Raw genomic sequence first — 18,503 nt, forward strand, 5'->3', positions numbered from 1 at the left:
AAATCGAAATTGTCTGCACTGAACATAAAATGGACCAATACATCTATTGGTTGCCAATGTGATCCCACACGTGCTCTACCAAGTCATTTTGAAGATTCAAATGAGTGTGCCAATCACGCATCTCACGGTGGAATTGGGCAAACTGTTCAAATATGGCCGGGTCTTGGTGCAGGGGCTCAATATTTTCACCTTGATAATCAAATCCTTGGTCGAAGATACTCTCGCCACGCTCGTCCTCGACAATCATGCTGTGCATGATCACACAAGTAGTCATCACCTCCCAAAGCTTCCTTTCATCCCATGACAGTGCAGGGTTTCAAACGATACCCCAGCGGGATTGAAGCACACCAAAAGCACGTTCCACATCCTTTCTAACACTCTCTTGCATTTGGGCAAATCTCTTTCTCTTCTCACGTTGGGGTTTCGAGATTGTCTTCACAAAAGTTGACCACTGAGGATATATACCATCTGCTAGATAGTATCCCTTGTTGTACTGGTGGCCGCTGATCTCAAAGTTGTCAGGTGGGGAGTGGCCTTCTGCAAGCCTCGCGAAGATTGGAGAACGCTGCAGCACGTTGATATCATTGTGAAAACCTGCCATGTCGAAGAAAGAATGCCATATCCAAAGAACCTGCCATGCCGAAAAATGTCGAACACCTTGCGGTCGTGGTGGCGAAGAGGCCGCGATGATCACCTCGACGCTGCAGGGGTAGTTGCCAGCCGGCTACTGGCCGCTCTGGAGCTCTCATCGGAAACTGCCGAGGCCGCCGTGGTACATCACCGTCAGTCGTCTCCCCTCTGCGACCGGCAAAGACGGTGACGACCAATCACCTCGATCGACGGCCAAAACTATGGCCAAAGCCCGGGCGCGGTGGCGGCCATGTCGAGACGTGGTTTGGTAGGGACGGCCGGGGGCTACGCGGTGAGGAGGCGGCCGGAGAATAGCGGCGGCGCCGGCGGCGGGGCGGGGCGGGAGAGAGAGGGTGGAAGCGTTGGGAGCGGAGGGACTGCTAGTGTCCCCGACAGGCGGGCCACGGGGGGGGGGGGGGGGGGGGGGGACAAGGGCGTGCGCCGAGGCCGTCCGCGCGCGTCCATTTCACCCCAAACCTAGCGCAAGTTTGAGCCGGGGATGGGTCGAAAACGGACAGAATCCGGACATTTGTCCGTTTGAGGCCGCGCGCTGGGCCGCACTATTCGTCCGTTTTACCCCAAACAGACGCACACAGACAAGATAGGGTCGCGCGATGAAGTTGGCCTCACTGCGTCGGAGCATGTGATGGCTTTGGCTCGGTCGCCCGACATACCAGGTCCGCGTGGTCAGTCGCATGCGCGCGTACTCGGCAAACTGCCATCCTCAGTCAATTTTACTACTCCTTCCGTTCTTAAATAATTGTCTTTCTAGACATTTTAAATGGCTATCACATACGGATGTATCTAGACATATTTTAGAGTGTAGATTCACTCATTTTGCTCTGTATGTAGTCTCTTATTGAAATATCTAGAAAGACAAATATTTAAGAATGGAGGAAGTATTATTTAGGGCCTCTTTGATTCACACGATTTTAAAAACATAGGAATAGAAGAAAAAATGTAGGATTGGAGTGGGGCACCCACTTGAATCCTATAAAATAAGTAAGAAGTGTTTGATGTCATAGAAAAAATTATAAAGAAATTGTAGAAAGAGATTGAAGTGCATGTTATTAGATTACCTATGCAATGTAGTACAAGAGATTTCATAAAAAAAATTCCTATAGGATCCAATCCTATGAATCAAGGGACCAACATAGAAATTTTTTCTAAGGATTTCAATCATTCAAGAATCAAATAGAATTTCTTTGAATCAAAGAAGCCCTTAGTGGAATCATCGGTCAGTTGGCTGCACTAGGCTCGCAGGCCGACTTTCCGCCGGATGCAGAAGATTTGGTCCATAAGCTTGTGTTTTGCTTGGGCCCTGTGGGGACAAAAAGCTTGGCCCAAATCCAAACTCATCAAGCTGGCTCGGGGGCTCATCTCCACCCACCATACAAGTGTTTCTCGACACAAACCCTATTTGCCGCTCTGTGTCCCCTCAAAAAAAAAAAAGTGCCGCTCTGTGCAGCAGACTGTCACCCTGCCACACAGAGGCTAGCGAGCGATTTGGTCAGCCCATTGACCGGAAGAAAAAGTTGTCACGTAACATAAAATATGCCAGCGATTTACAAAAATTAGCATCCACGTGACCTGAATAAAATGGCTGTAGGAAAGTTCACGAGTTAACATTTCACGACATAAAAGGCCAGCGAAAAGAACTACTACCAGCCTATGTGGTGCCGTCAGAGACCTCCTATTAGGCGTGTGATGCTTTGGCCCATGAGCAAGGCTGGATGATCCCTGTTTTTTATTTGCTATTTTCTTTTTGTTTTTTCTATTATGTTCTTTTTTTGTATTCCCAGTAATTTGGTATTTCGAAAAATTTCTATTTTTTTTATAAATTATGTATTATTTTTTGAAATCATAATATGTGTGAGATTTCGTGAAAATGTTCATATATTCAAAAAATGGTCATGAACTAAAAAAATCATAATTTTTCTAAAAATCTTCACATAAATAAAAAATGATCGTGAATTATAAAAGGAGTTCCATGATTCATAAAAAATTATCTGATTCGGGAAATGTTTATGAATTCGGAAAAATGTTCACCAAACAAAAAAAATGTTCATGAACTAAAAAAATATCGGCCAATTCAAAAAATCTTCTCCAATTCAAAAAATGTCCAACGATTCAAGAAATGTTCATCAAATCAGAAAAAGTTTGCCGATGTAAGAAAATGGTCATATATTGTTAGAAATTTGTTCACAAAAACTAACAAATGATTGTGAATAAAAAAATGTTCATCGATGCAAAAAATGTTCATTTATTTCATAAAAATATACATGCATTTCAAAAATTGTTTTCTAAATTCAAATAATGTTGATTTTTTTATAAAATGTTCAGAAATTTAATTATTTTGTTAAATTATAAAATTATCCGCTAATTTTGTTGTAATGTTTGTGAATTTAGAAAATGTTTATAATTTCATAAAAACGTGCAATCGAATTTTTATCGCAAATTACTTTTTTCGTGATTTCAGAAAATATTCATGAATTTTAAAAAGTCACAATCATAAAAATACGAAATCATTAAACGTACAATATTTGAAAAAAAATGTGCACGAATGTGAAAAGATGTTTATGTCGAAGAAAGGGAAGTTAAAATTAAAAATAAAATAAAATGAGAAAGGAAATGAAAATAAAACACTGACAAGAAAAAATGAAAATAAAAAACGATAAAGAAGAAAGAAAGGAGATATGACTAAAATAAAAAAAAGAAAAAACCGTAAGGGGAAACAATAAAAAAGGCAAAAAAAACCCGGTCTGGGAGTGGAGCTGGTTTGGGCGGGCCCAAAATCAGTACGTAGCGGCCTAGCGGGTGCGGAGGGTACGCGGTTAGCGACCTGCGCGTGGTATAGGATGGTGCCCGTACCGTCATCGGCGGCTCGCCATTCGACCCCAGTCAGTCAGTCACATCTCCACCCCCTTCCTTGGTTTGTTCTAGCCAGTGCCCCGCATGCTCTGCATCTTTCGCAGCAACCTCCGGCGGCTCTCCCCCGATGGATCCGGAGGTGGTCGGCGTCGGCGGCGACGGCGAGGGTGGCTCGAGGCGGCGCCTTTCTTGCCTCCTCCTCGCCCGAAGATGACAGGTAGCCCGCGACTTCCATCCACCCCGTGAGGTTAGCTCTGGGGATTTTTGTTGGGGGAATGGAACCGCTGAGTTGAGTCGATTCAGTAAAGATAGCCATTCCGCAGCACCGGGGATGTCTATGCTTAGGATTTCAGTGCAAAAGCTTCTATGCCTGCCTAATAATATGCATCACCCCTTATGTTTATGCTTAGGATTTTTGTTTGTGCTAGGCATTACCATTCCTGCACAAAGAGAAACTTCAACCTCAAATGTGCTGCACTTCACAATCCATCGTTCACCAACGGGAATTTGTCACTAGTAATTAGCAACCAAGGTGTCCGCGTCCGATTCAGCGTCACAATGTGCAAACTAATTAGCCATCTGCTTTCGCTGTTTGAAAATGAGTAGATAGATTGTCTTCCTTTCACGCCACGTTTAACCAAAGGTGTTTGTGTGTTTCTGTCAAACGAAAGGAGCCCCCTAACCTAAGACACTAATTAGAGGCACAAAAAACACATCACGCAGGGCAGGATGTGCCAAATAGTCCACATATCACATATGCCAAAGGTATGTTTGTTTTTCTGTCAAACGAATCGATCCATCAAACGAGGTCAGCTTTGGGGATTATTATTTTTTTGGTTGGAGGCGAGTGGAACCACTACATTGAATCGATTCAGTGCATATGCCAAATAGCCCCACATATGTTTATGGTTTCTGTACAAAGGCTTATGTGGTTGGATGAATAATCTAAATCCACCCTTTTTATTTGTACACAAAGGGAAACACCAACCTGAAATGTACTCTAACTCACAGTTCGTCATCAACAGCTGAGGTGTTTGCTTATGATTCAACATCACAGTATAAACACTGATTAGTCATCTTTTACTGTTTGAACATGTGTAGATTGTCTTCCGTTCATGCCATGTTTAACCAGAGTCCAAAGGTTTGTGCATGTTTCTGTCAGAACTTTAGTGTTAAAACAGAAGGAGCTCCCTCAGCAAAGCAGCAGCACAAAAAAAAAAAAACCGAATCATGCAGGATGATACTACCTGCCTTGTAGAGCAGACACTGTCACATCATTCGCACTAGGGGGCTCTTCCTCTGTTACCCTTATGTGGAAATACGCTGGGTGCTTAGGTTCGGGCAGGGTCATACTTTCACTGCTTAGCATCGCAACCACACTTGTTGTGGTGGGCCTGTCAACTGCATTCTCTTGCACACAGAGCAGTGCGATGTTGATACACCTCATCGTCTCTAATGTGTCAGACTCTGAAACTATTGATTCATCGACGAACTCGAGGCATCTTTCCTCTTTCCACAACTTCCATGCCTAGCAAGAGTTTAGAGACATACAGTATTAAATATGGTTTTCAGATAATCAAATAATTTTAAAAATTATATACAAAAAAGTACTTACATATCCAAGAAGGTTGAAGAAGTCCCCAAATTGATGGAAACATGAGTTCCTTTTTCCATGGATGATCTCAAGAATCAGTACACCAAAGCTGAATACATCAGATTTGATTGAGAAGAGACCCTCTGAAGCATACTCGGGAGCCATATACCCACTGAAAATATAGGGGAAAAATAAACTTCTATTTCAGTGTTTTGTATCTGGCTGACTTGTGCAGGATGCACTAATTTGTAAGAAGAGCTTACTATGTCCCAGCAATCCTTTTTGTGTTCCCTTCAGTATCATTTGAGCTGAATATTTTTGCAAGCCCAAAATCTGATATTTTAGGATTCATTTCACTGTCCAAAAGTATGTTGCTAGCTTTAAGATCCCTATGTATGACACGTAACCGAGAGTGCTTATGCAAATATAGAAGTCCTTGTGCTATCCCTTCGATAATCGCTTTTCTTTTGTTCCATTCCAATAAAGCCTTTTTAGTTTCATCTGCACACAAGTTAATGATATATGTATATTAGAGGGGGAGGAAGGTTGTGGGGATAATTTTAGTAGATAGAGTTAACCGATAGTCTGTAACAGGAAACTACAAGGAGTAATGCCAAAGATAAAGAAATCCAAGCTTTTATTTGCCAAATATTCATAGATTAATACTTTCTCTTCTCCTTGAGAGCAACATCCCAATAGCCTAACCAAATTTGTGTGCTGGAGCTTGGCTATGAGTTGGACTTCATTTTTAAACTCTGTGAAACCCTGCCCAGACTGCGAAGCTAGTCTCTTAATTGCTATTTCCAAACCTTCAGGAAGCTGGCCCTGTAGAGGTTTAAAAGAGCTTGATCAGTGATATCATCTTGCAAAATAGAAGCGGTTTACTTATCTTCTGATCAGTAACCCCCCATGCTTGTGAGTAAAATTAAAGCTACATGTATAAAATCCACTAGGTCGTACAAATTAGTTATCGATACAGACTAGGTTCGATTTTTGTTCTCTTTGTGTACATGGATAAATGTGTTCTTTTACCTTGTATACTGGTCCAAAGCCACCTTGCCCCAATTTATTTTCATCTGAGAAGTTACTCGTAGCATCTGATAGTTGTGAAAAGTTAAAAAGCTTGAGCTCTGAACTCCTCCCTATCCCCCAGACTAGCTCTTCATCTTCCTGAGAGCTCACTTCACCAAAATTCAAAAATCAGAGTTTATGTAATCCTTTCAGGTAAGCGAATATATATGAATCTAAACAGCCTAAGAGATTTGTGAGTACAGCAGCATTTCCATAACTAACCTTTAATGTTCCTTTTGACTAGTTTAAACCATACGATGAAGCACAAAAATGATGCTAGTAGAAGCATAGCAGTGGTAATGATCCATACCTTTATTATATGCCCTAAACGAAAGATTTCACACAAACATAGGTGGTTAGTTGATTAGACAAATCAACGAAATGTAACTACACAATAAACTTTGATATTTATGTTTTGAGGAATATTCTAACATATTATAACCTCTTGTTGCAAAAGTTCACTTTTCAACCTTAAGATCTGAAACCAGTTGTTTTTAACCTTGAAAGATTGAATCTGTTCACTGTAGCCCTTTGGCCCTATCCCAAGCGGTTTTGAGCTGATTTGGATGACACGTGGTAGACACGTAGCATCACTTCTGCATGGCAGCCCCTTGCCATGTTTGCAGCTTAAGTGAAGATAAAAAAATATGAAACATTTAAAAAATGCAAAAAAACCAGGGAGATCAGAAAATAGTATTGTGAGAATTAGTTTCTGTGTTTTTTTTACTCAAGCTACCGAGATGGGAATTTGCCGACGTATAGAGGTACATCACGTGTCGTCTGAGTCAGCTAAAACAACTTGGAACAGGACCAATGGGGTAAATTGAACGGATCCAACAGTTCAAGGCTGAGCACAACCGGTTTTGGATGTTAAGGGAAATACAAACTTTTGTAATAGTTTAGTGTTGAAAAATGGACATTTTCTGTATGTTATAAAGAATATTTCAACATACAATATAGTCTAAGGCTGCATCGCAAGCATGGTTGTTGAATTAAAGCGTTGATCAAAGGGTATCAGTCACCCCACCCAGGTGAATTAATTATGTCTTCCAGAATCATCAAAATTGATTTGCGGTCATTAGATCTATACGGGTGAATTAATTATGTCTTTCAGAATCATCAAAATTAATTTGCGGTCATTAGATCTATATCGAAAGGTGCTCTGTAGTCTGTACCCATAACCCGCTCACTGTTCCAGCACAAATCTACTCGTCAACTGGGTTCCCATCAGACTCAAGCATCGAGTTAAATGAAGTTTTGGAATAGTCAATTTCATTGAGTCTAATGATGCTTGAGTGTGATGGGCACCAATTTCTGTGTAATAAAGATGTGATAGGGATAATATGAATACAAACAGATATAAGATATGGGGAAAATGCTCTTTAGAACAAGGAAAAAGGAAGACTAGGCTAGTTTTGGGGAAAGAACTAACATATTGTCTTACTCTTATCTTTCTGCCTTGGAACACCAACCGGCCCTGGCGCCCAGGGGCGGAGCCAGGCTAACACTGCGCCCCGGGCCTGCTTCGTCGCTACAGTGTTAAACAGTGTCCAAACAGTACAAAATCACTACAGTTAACAAAGAAACAAAACTTCACGCCCCAGGCCCAGGCCCCCCCGGCCTGGGTCCTGTCTCCGCCGCTGCTGGCGCCGGCATGTTTGTTGTTGGATCTACAACATCCGACCAGATGGTCTGCTTCGTGGGCTGGCCATTGTAGAACTGATACGTGCTGTACCTAAAATTGCACCACATACCAGCAATCCATTCACCATGTTGCTTGTGGAAGAAACCCCTTGCTGCGCTCCTGATATTTTCGAGGCAATTCCAGCAGTCAATTGATTGTAGGTCCAGGTTGCACTGCGCCATAGAGTAGAGCAGCGGGAGTTCCTCGGATAAATCCATGCGGCCGGTGGCGTACATCATTGTAGAGTTGTAGGCTGCCTGTTTGGCTGTCTCTTGGAGCAGCACCTTGATGTTGCCATCAATGGTGGCGTCGGTGAAGTTGGTGATCCCATAGCGTTGATTGCTGGGATCCTTAGTGTCCGCAAAGATCAGCAACCTGTGTAGCACAAAACTGGAGTTGTAGACAAGGTCCTCGGTGGAGACGTGGACGATGCAGTCCCCATACAAGAAATGCATGTCCATTTGCGATCCGCAGAGCCGCCAAGCATCATGGAACGCGGTGGTGATGCAGTCGGAGCATGCAGATGCTGTAGCATCGCCGGGTGAGGGAGTCCTGGATTAGGGGGGTGTCCGGATAGCCGGACTATACCTTCAGCCGGACTCCTGGACTATGAAGATACAAGATTGAAGACTGCGTCTCGTGTCCGGAAGGGACTTTCCTTGGCGTGAAAGGCAAGCTTGGTGATACGAATATGTAGATCTCCTACCATTGTAACCGACTTTGTGTAACTCTAACCCTATCCGGTGTCTATATAAACCGGAGGGTTTTAGTCCGTAGGACAACATACAGAACAACAATCATACCATAGACTAGCTTCTAGGGTTTAGCCTCTCCGATCTCGTGGTAGATCTACTCTTGTACTACCCATATCATCCATATTAATCAAGCAGGACGTAGGGTTTTACCTCCATCGAGAGGGTCCGAACGTGGGTAAAGCTTCATGTCCCTTGCCTCCTGTTACCATCCGGTCTAGACGCACAGTTCGGGACTCCCTACCTGAGATCCGCCGGTTTTGACACCGACATTGGTGCTTTCATTGAGAGTTCCTCTGTGTCGTCGCCATCAGGAAGGATGCTTCGCCCCGTCTTTAAAGACGGCACCATTGCTAAGGGAGTTTTGGCTGTCGGCCAAACCCTCCGGCTAGGTGGTTTTCTTATGACCGCATGTTCGGCTTCTACGCCGACGATGACCTCTCGAGCCATCGAAAACAATCTTCATGTCAGCTCGGAACTTGCCGAGCAGTTAGATCCAATGGAGCTCTCCTCCATAAACGAGCTCTTGGATCGCATCGCCGCCCTGGGAATCGCTACGGATTACGACCAGATTGGGGCTAAACCCGATCTGAGAGAGATTAACTCTCCCCAAGTTACCCATCACGTTGCCGTGGTAGAGAGACAGTGCGGCGACCCTTCATCTATCTTAAGGAGTAGCTACACCCGGATTCCCGATCCCTCCAAGCCGGATACCCACGGAGGGGAGGATATCACTCAAGACCTGAACTTAGAGTCAGGCGACGGGCTGGATTCATTGGACAACATCCAGGAATCCAAATTTTCGAGTTCGGAAACTCCTCAGCCTCTGAGCCTTAGATTGGGTGAGGCTTCGGATTTAATTCCACCCACCCACCCGAACACAAGCGATCTATCCCAAATCAGGCAAGAGCCCGAAGAAACAGTACATCATTACTGGGCCAGATTCCTCCTGATTAGGAACATGATAAGGGACTGCCGCGAGGAAGACGCAATCTCAATCTTCTGCAATAATTGCACGGACTAGGGAATCCTCAACGCCATAAGTCGCCGTGATATTACACGCTTCGCTGACTTGGCGTCAATCGTACGAAAGTACTGTGCGATGAAAAGCGCCTGGAAAACCGAAATAAAATTTTGGGACGATCCGACCCTGAATACAAACCCAGTCCGAAATAAAAGGGTGCATCATCGCCACACACCGGGGTCAAACACCAAAAAGCAAAAACCCTCTACAGGGCATGGAACCGTACTGAAAGGATGGCTCAATGGACCCTGTAAAATTCACAGTACAGAGGACGCCACACCAACTCACAGCCTTAGAGCATGTTGGATACTCCGGCAGGTGGCCAAAATTGGCGAAGATCTCCTAATTCCGGAGGCCACAGAAAGCCACCCCAGAGACACCAATACGGTATTAACAGTCTTCGAGACTTTTACATCAAATAATATGCGGAAAAGGACACTCCGCAGCCTTGCCGAAGTCTACCAAGTAGCAACAATAAACCCATGGAGTGACACGGCTATTACCTTTAACGCCAGTGATGAACCTAAATTCCGAATAGTCCGAGCACCAGCCGCATTGGTCCTCAGTCCAATAGTGGATGACTTTCGTCTTACCAAGGTACTCATGGACGGCGGCAGCGGATTGAACCTCATTTACGAGGAAACCCTTCAAAAAATGGAAATAGACTGGAACCGCATTGAGCGAAGCAGCACAACCTTTAGAGGAATAATCCCCAGTCGGGAAGCGCGCTGTACAGGAAAAATCACACTAGATGTGGTGTTCGGCATGCCGGATAATTACAGATCCGAAGAGGTCACGTTCCATGTGGCTCCGTTCAGCAGCGGTTATCACGCTCTGCTAGGGCGGGAAGCGTTTACAATCTTTCAAGCAATACCCCATTACGGGTACATGAGGCTCAAGATGCCCGGGCCTAACGGGATCATCACTCTCGCTAGTGATCCGGACATAGCACTCCGCACCGAAAACAAGACAGCCGCACTGTCCCTTGATGCACTATCCAAAGCCCTAGCGGCTGAGGAACTGACTGCGCTGCGCCCCACGATGAATAGGGACGATGTGGTACTCGACAAAAGATCCAAGTCCACCTCCTTTAAACCGGCGGACGAAATAGTCAAATTCCAGGTCCATCCAACGGACCCCAATAAAACAGCTTCCATCGGGGCACATTTAAACCCTGATGTAGACGCCGCACTGCGAGAGTTCCTACGAGAGAACTGGGACATTTTCGCCTGGCACCCTTCAGACATGCCAGGAATCCCACGCAGGCTGGCCGAGCACAGCTTAAATATACTAAAAGGATTCAAACCTGTCAAACAAGCTCTTCAGCGTTTTTCCGAACCGAAGAGACAGGCCATGGGAGAGGAGCTAGCAAAGCTATTGGAGGCCGGATTCATCAGAGATATAAAACATCCGGACTGGCTAGCAAACCTGGTGATGGTACTAAAGAAGGACAAATTCTGGCGCCTATGCGTTGATTTTAAAGACCTTAACAAGGCTTGCCCAAAGGATCCCTTCCCCCTCCACCGCATCGATCAAATTATCGACGCTACCGCAGGACACGATTCGTTGTGTTTCCTCGACGCATATTCCGGCTACCATCAAATCAAGATGGCAGAATCAGACCAAGCCGCAACGGCATTTGTCACACCATACGGCCCATTCTGCTTCAACACAATGCCCTTCGGGCTCAAAAACGTCGGCGCAACATATCAGCACATGATTCAGACATGTCTGGCAAACCAGATCGGCAAACCAGTGGAGGCATATGTAGATGATGTGGTCGTCAAAACAAGACATGTCGAATCTCTAGTAGACGACTTGAGGCTCACATTTGATAACCTCCGAACATACGACATCAAGCTCAACCCGAAAAAAATGTGTTTTCGGCGTTCCAGCCGGAAAGCTCTTGGGCTTCATTGTATCCGGTAGAGGAATTGAAGCAAATCCAGCCAAGATCCGAGCTCTGTCACAATTGGATATCCCAAAAGTCCTCAAACAAATACAAAAGTTAACCGGATGCGTGGCGGCTCTAAGCCGCTTTATCTCCCGCTTGGGAGAAAAGGCCCTCCCCCTTTACCGCCTCCTTCGGCGCACCGAACACTTCGAATGGACGGATGCAGCCACGGCCGGACTCGATGAAATAAAAGCCATATTGGCAACAAACCCAGTCCTGGCCGCGCCAAACATTGGCGAACCAATGCTATTGTACATTGCAGCAACACATCAGGTTGTAAGCGCAGTGCTCGTCGTCGAACGAGAAACGGACGGACACAAATTCCCCCTTCAAAAGCCGGTCTATTATGTGTCCACTGTCCTCACTCCATGCAAATCACGGTACCCGCATTATCAAAAGATTGCTTACGCGGTATTCATGGCATCCCGGAAGCTACGACACCACTTTCAAAAGTGTTCAATAACAGTAGCCTCGGAAGTACCACTTAACGATATTATAAACAACCGTGACGCAATGGGCCGGATTGCAAAATGGGCCATTGAGCTCCTCCCGTTCGACATAACTTATAAGCCACGGCGAGCCATCAAGTCGCAAGTTTTGGCCGACTTCGTCGCAGAATGGACGGAGGCCGAACTCCCTAAAGAGTACGACACATATTCAAATTGGACCATGCATTTCGACGGCTCCAAGATGTTGGCCGGACTAGGGGCTGGCGTCGTTTTGACATCCCCCACAGAAGACACAGTTCAATACGTACTCCAGATTATGTACACAGACTCCAACAATGCAGCCGAATATGAGACCCTTTTACATGGTCTCCGAATGGCAATATCCATGGGCATTCAACGCCTAGAGGTGCGTGGGGACTCGAACCTCGCAATATCCCAAATAAATGGAGACTTTGATGCCAAGGATCCAAAAATGGCAGCTTACCACAATGCCGTCCTCAAAATGTCAGCTCGGTTCGAAGGGCTTGAATTTCACCATATAGCCCGGGAAAATAATCAGGCGGCAGATGTCCTGGCACGCATCGGCGCAAAACGCGATGTAGTCCCCCCCAACATCTTCTTGGAAAGGTTGTTCAAGCCATCCGTAGTATGGGAAGGGGAGCCGAACAATAACATCCCAGACCCAACCGCACTGCCCGACACCGAACATTCTGACACAATCGGAGGCTCTGCCAATGAAATAACACCTTCAGCCCACGTAATAATGGCCATCATCGCCCCGTGGACAGAACCATTCCTCGCCTACCTTACTAGGCAGGAACTCCCCGAGGACCAAAACGAGGCATGCTGCATAGTGCGGCGATCCAAAGCCTATAAAGTTCATGAGGGAGAGCTTTATAAGAAAAGCACTACCGGAGTCCTTCAAAGGTGCATCTCCGAAGAGGAAGGGCGGAACCTCCTGGCTGAAATTCATGCCGGACTCAGCGGTCATCACGCTGCAGCTCGGTCCCTTGTAAGCAAGGCCTTCCGCACAGGCTTTTATTGGCCGACGGCCCGGGCAGACGCCCAGGACCTAGTCCAACGACGCGCCGGTTGCCAGCTCTTCGCAAACCAAAGGCATATGCCACCCACCGCCCTCCAAACTATCCCCATCACTTGGCCCTTCGCGGTCTGGGGGCTTGACATGGTTGGACCCCTTAAAGGCGGAACCCACAAGCAAAAATACTTATTGGTCATGGTGGATAAGTTCACCAAATGGATAGAAGCCAAGCCTGTTAAGACGGCCAAATCCGGACCGGTGATAGACTTTATATCCGGGGTTGTACACCGCTACGGCGTCCCCCACAGCATCATCACTGATAACGGCACGAACTTTATGGCCGACGAGGTAAAACACTGGTGCAAAAACATGGGCATCAAGCTCGATTATGCTTCCGTCTATCACCCACAAACTAACGGTCAGGTCGAACGTGCAAATGGTCTTATCATGAGCAGCATCAAACCCAGATTAGTGCGGTCCCTCAAGGAATCTAACACGAACTGGGTAGAGGAGCTCGACTCCGTACTCTGGGGGCTGCGGACCACGGCGAATCGCACCACCGGATACACACCATTCTTTATGGTGTATGGCGCAGAGGCAGTTCTGCCTTGTGACATAATTCATGACTCACCTCGAGTGCGCATGTACGAAGAAAAAGAAGCCGAACTCGATTGGCAGGATAGTTTGGACGCATTGGAGGAGGAGCGTGACGTGGCAAAAGCCCGTTCCGCATTCTATCAACAACAGGCTCGAAGATACCAAAACAGAGAAGTACGGGCCAAAAATTACAACGTTGGCGAATTAGTTCTACGCCTGCTGGACAAGAAAAAGGACAAAATCAAGCCCAAGTGGGAAGGTCCCTTCATAATTGACCAAGTCCTGACTGGTGGAGCGTACCGCCTGCGAGATGCATCGGATAACCGACTCGAGCCGAACCCATGGAACGCAGCCCGTCTCCGAAGATTCTATGCCTAGCGCCGGACTCTGTGTTCGTCTCCTTCCTCTGTCCATTTTTTATATACTGTCTGTCTTACATTTCTCTCCTTCTCCCCTTCCTTTCTCTTATAACCTTTAAAGGCTCATCAAATGACGTGCTATTCGCACTCATTAAACCTGGGGGCTTCTTTTACCAGAAGCTTATTTATACGGGCTTCATGCCCAACACATATGTGACACTTCCGCATGTACCTTTTATTTCACCATTATATGCATCGATATGACTTAAGTTTTGGCCAAGCTAGGTTGCCTGGCTCCTGTGCTTACCCCTACGTTCCCGATTATTCGGCTAGGCGGTAAAGGGAGCATCTCTGTGATTGTTACTGCCGGATCAGCCAGATGTGTACCTCAGACTGGGTGAAGCCGAAAGCTAGCGTTTTTAAGGGAATATTCGGTTGGTGACCTAAAAGATGATCTTTTTACTTATTTATTTATGCGCCCCCAGATGCTTTTTTCTGCGTCTTTTTCGCAGAATGGGCATGCACTTTAGGGCATGCCTCCCAGGGAAAGGAACCCCCTAACGGAACTATTCTCCATGGAAGATGTTTCTTACTAACCATGTAATATAACATAACTAGTCGGGCACTTGTCTGTTCACGCACTAATGACCCCTACGCCTGGTCTCCATGCATTCCCCGGTTCTTATATAACCGCATGGAAATTCGGACACACTCCGGACCGTCAGGTCCCGAGGCTGAAGCGAAAAGGTCGGCCATGACAAACGATCTACAATCCGGCTAGAAGGCATCATAAATGTCAATTAAATTACATAGTCATTCTGACTGATTGTATTCCTCTTCAATACCATCCAACAGGCTATCTAATTTACAATCCTGTTGGGAATACTTTGCGGCCAATTCTACTTGGCCGTATACTAAGCTTACAGGGATCTCCTTCCCATCGGGCCCCACAAGACCGACCTCGGCCATGTGGTTGGGGTCAGCCTTTGTGTACCGTGTCTTCACCATGGCCCATGCCTCCCTAGCGCCTTGACAGCAGGCCGATATCTTCCACAATCGGAAGCGCCGCCGTGCTCCCTTTAGCTTCTCCGCAAGCTCTCCAAGACCTTCGGGCATGGATATGGATGGCCACAGGGCCTGGGCAACGCCTCGCATCGCCTTCCGAACTCGCTCGAGCAGTTGCGAAAGCTCGGGAAGAAGGTCACCCGTAGAACCGGGCATCTCCTCTGCAGGACGACCTGTTAGCACACCTACAGACATTACTCTGTTAGTCGACTTCCCCGCCGAACTTCTTTTTCTCCAAAGGTTCGCTCAAGCACTTACTAAATATGCCGCGTCGAAGCCGCTGATTCTCCTTAACGGAGTCTGACAGCTGGGCACGAACATCTTTTAGCTCGACGCCCAGCTTGGTGTTGGCATCTTGGAGATCGTTCTTCTCCCGCCTCACCTTTGTCAGCACCTTCTCACCAGCCTTCAGCTGGCGTAGGAGCTGTTGCCTTTCCGGATTCAATCTGGCGCCATCTGCAATTTCATTTGTCAGATTCACACCCATGCCGTGCTTCACAAAATACTTATCTTTCGAAGTGTATATTACCAGAGGGGGTCTCCTTGGGCTCCCCTGCCGCGGCTAGTGCGGCCTCAAGTTGGGCTTTGCACTCTTCCAGCTCCTGGGACAGTAGGGAATTCTTTTCTGTAAGAACCTGCATAACATATGATCCTTAAATCAGTTATTCTAACTGTTTCAAGTCTCGGAGGCTACTGGTATATACATATATAATTACCAAAATTTTCTTATCCGTATGTCTTTTACATATTGCTCCGTGGCTTTGGCTAGACCATTTTGAGCGGCACGGAGGTACGCATCTCCCGACTTGAAGGCATCTAATGCCTCTTGGGAGAAACAAGCGTCGCGAAAAATTGTCCGGCGACGCCTGTGGTTCATGGCACTCACCACCTCAGAGTTGGTGGCAGACAACCTGTCCACATCCTTCGTCGGAGGAGCGTCCAGTGCGCGCCTTGTGTTCGCCTCCGCCTCTGGACCAGGCTTTGGAGCCTGGCTGGTGGAGGCGCGATTGGCAGCCTCTCCGAATATAGTCCGGCGAGGTCTCTTTGTCCTGGAGAGAGCACGAGTGTTAATATGCCTTAAAGGTATAACACATGGGATAAGGAGGCGCGCCATACCTTTGCGCTGACGCCTCGGTCCGGACTGCACCTCTTTTCTGCCCACGGGGCCCTGCGGCCCCTCGTTGGCTTGTCGCCGCAGGTTCGGCCTCCCGTCTCGGAAACCTCCCCTGCAAAGTTCGGTTGTAATCAGGAAACTGAAAACACGAGAGGGCGGACCCCTATTCGGGGTACTGGGACTTCGATCTCAGTTACCTAGGAGGCCGGGATTAGCCCTGGATAATCGGCCGTAATGGCCACCAAGGCGTTGTCCTTGCTCAATTGATGGAACACTCCATCAATCAGCTTCACAGATACGTCCGGATCCTCTTGAGAGGCCGGATCGAGGGACCGTCCTGGGTCCTCGGGTTGTGGAGGAGGGCTGTTTATTTCTTTAACAGCCTGGCGCAGTTCCTGCGTTGAAGTCGCTAGACTGAATATTTGATGATGGGGATATAAAACGGATGGGCAAGATGCGACCACTTACCCAGCTTGGAGGATTGTACATAGAAAATCCACCCTTCGGGTCGACGCGGAGAAAATCCTCCTCTTCTCCATTGTACAAAGCGGACAAGGTCTTTGCTAGAGCCGCAGCCGAATCCGGCCCCTTACGGCCGTAGCGGGTGGCGTCGTCCTCCCCGTTGAAGTCCCACATGGGGTGGCCTCTATACTGTAGCGGCTGCACCCCTCGCATGATGCATGCAGCCATGACCCCGATCATGGTCAGTCCGGAATGAGCTAACAATCTTATCCGGCCCATTAGGTAAATAATGTCCTTGTCACTTTCCCTGGACGCCAACTTAGGCGCTTCTTTAGTGGGGCATTGTCGAACTCAGGGAGGCCGATCCGGACAGGATCCGGCAGCGGGACGTCCTCTATGTAAAACCATTCCGAAGGCCAGTCCTCGGACGCCTTCTTTGGGGTTCCGGATAGATATCCGGTCCCGGCGATGCGCCACACTTCGCCTCCGCCCACTTGATATATTGACCCCTTCTTAGAACGGGGCACGAGGCAGAATAGCTCTTTCCACAGCCCGAAATGAGCCTCGACACCCAAGAACAGCTCGCAGAGGGCTACGAAGCCCGCGATATGCAATACGGAGGCAGGCGTGAGATTGTGTAGCTGGAGGCCATAGAACTCCATTAGCCCCCGGAGAAATGGATGGATTGGAAATCCGAGCCCTCTTATTAAATAAGGGACGAGGCACACCCGCTCTCCTTTGGAGGGATTAGGGGCACTCTTCGCTTGCTCTCCGCCATTATAGATGGCAAGACCGGCTCAAACCGGGACCATATAGGCCGGGGGGAGAAATTCCTTGGTCTGGAGCATCACTAGCTCGCTATGCGGGATGGAGCATCTCTTCCAATATCCAGGCTGAGGGCTGGAAGGGCGAGAGGAGGAGTTGCGACGGCTAGCCATGGTGGTATGGACCTTTGTCGGATGCGCTCTGATGAACACTCGCGAAGGGGAGAAGGTGTGGTTTGGATCTAAATCCTCGTCCCCTTAAATGGGCGGCTCATTTACGCGGCTAGGGGTGTGGATGTAAAAACACTCAGACTTTTCATATTCGTTTGACACGTGGGAGACGGCCATTATTGGGCGTAGAAGCCGAGTAGCGCAACATTTACAAGAAACCGGACTTTATTCAACAGGTACACGGAATTTGGAGGAGAACCCGCCTTGCAATGCCGAAGACAATCTACGCGCCGGACTCATCGTCATTGAAGCCTGATTCGGGGCTACTGAGGGAGTCCTGGATTAGGGGATGTCCGGATGGCCGGACTATACCTTCAGCCGGACTCCTGAACTATGAAGATACAAGATTGAAGACTTCGTCCCGTGTCCGGAAGGGACTTTCCTTGGCGTGGAAGGCAAGCTTGGCGATACGGATATGTAGATCTCCTACCATTGTAACCGACTTTGTGTAATCCTAACCCTATCCGGTGTCTATATAAACCGGAAGGTTTTAGTCCGTACGACAACATACAGAACAACAATCATACCATAGGCTAGCTTCTAGGGTTTAGCCTCTCCAATCTCGTGGTAGATCTACTCTTGTACTACCCATATCATCAATATTAATCAAGCAGGACGTAGGGTTTTACCTCTATCGAGAGGGCCCGAACCTAGGTAAAGCTTCGTGTCCCTTGCCTCCTGTTACCATCCGGTCTAGACGCACAGTTCGGGACCCCCTACTCAAGATCCGCCGGTTTTGACACCGATACCGGAGCACTGCGTGACGCCATAAATGCGGTCTTGGTCAGTTCCAGCGAAGCCCTTGGGCTGGTTGGTTGATGAGGCACTCCTGGATAGCACAGT

At 47.3% G+C, this 18,503-nt stretch overlaps 3 protein-coding genes across 3 annotated transcripts; all 3 read right to left on the reverse strand.

Moving 5' to 3' along the window:
• Positions 1 to 316: 316 nt before the first annotated feature.
• On the reverse strand, positions 317 to 3,817 carry LOC147957823 (uncharacterized). The gene is made up of 2 exons (XM_087531861.1): positions 3,610 to 3,817; positions 317 to 594 (listed from the first exon to the last, which is right to left on the reverse strand). Exons 1-2 carry the CDS (start codon positions 3,815 to 3,817, stop codon positions 317 to 319), a joined length of 486 nt encoding a protein of 161 aa, XP_087387987.1.
• Positions 3,818 to 4,118: 301 nt separating this feature from the next.
• On the reverse strand, positions 4,119 to 6,455 carry LOC125518314 (G-type lectin S-receptor-like serine/threonine-protein kinase RKS1). Its single transcript, XM_087531862.1, has 6 exons — positions 6,389 to 6,455; positions 6,128 to 6,276; positions 5,712 to 5,920; positions 5,359 to 5,601; positions 5,117 to 5,267; positions 4,119 to 5,029 (listed from the first exon to the last, which is right to left on the reverse strand). Exons 1-6 carry the CDS (start codon positions 6,453 to 6,455, stop codon positions 4,745 to 4,747), a joined length of 1,104 nt encoding a protein of 367 aa, XP_087387988.1. The 3' UTR covers positions 4,119 to 4,744.
• LOC125518315 (cysteine-rich receptor-like protein kinase 6) lies at positions 6,114 to 9,787 on the reverse strand. Its single transcript, XM_087535176.1, has one exon. It carries the CDS (start codon positions 8,309 to 8,311, stop codon positions 7,760 to 7,762), a length of 552 nt encoding a protein of 183 aa, XP_087391302.1. The 5' UTR covers positions 8,312 to 9,787; the 3' UTR covers positions 6,114 to 7,759.
• Between the last annotated feature and the right edge of the window lie 8,716 nt (positions 9,788 to 18,503).

The sequence above is a fragment of the Triticum urartu genome, chromosome 7A (assembly GCF_056163025.1).
Source record: "Triticum urartu cultivar PI428250 chromosome 7A, HENAU_Tu73, whole genome shotgun sequence".
NCBI lineage: Eukaryota > Viridiplantae > Streptophyta > Magnoliopsida > Poales > Poaceae > Triticum > Triticum urartu.

Excerpts from the sequence above, each read along its gene's own strand:
- LOC125518314 (XM_087531862.1), bottom strand. The coding sequence starts at position 6,455 with ATGCTTCTACTAGCATCATTTTTGTGCTTCATCGTATGGTTTAAACTA. Across the intron at positions 5,602-5,711 it reads AGCTTGGATTTCTTTATCTT|TGCAGATGAAACTAAAAAGG; the intron begins TGGCATTACTCC and ends CATTAACTTGTG. Across the intron at positions 5,268-5,358 it reads AAAAGGATTGCTGGGACATA|TGGGTATATGGCTCCCGAGT; the intron begins GTAAGCTCTTCT and ends CTATATTTTCAG.
- LOC147957823 (XM_087531861.1), bottom strand. The coding sequence starts at position 3,817 with ATGGCTATCTTTACTGAATCGACTCAACTCAGCGGTTCCATTCCCCCA. Across the intron at positions 595-3,609 it reads TCGGGGGAGAGCCGCCGGAG|GTTTTCACAATGATATCAAC; the intron begins GTTGCTGCGAAA and ends TCGACATGGCAG.
- LOC125518315 (XM_087535176.1), bottom strand. The coding sequence starts at position 8,311 with ATGGACATGCATTTCTTGTATGGGGACTGCATCGTCCACGTCTCCACC.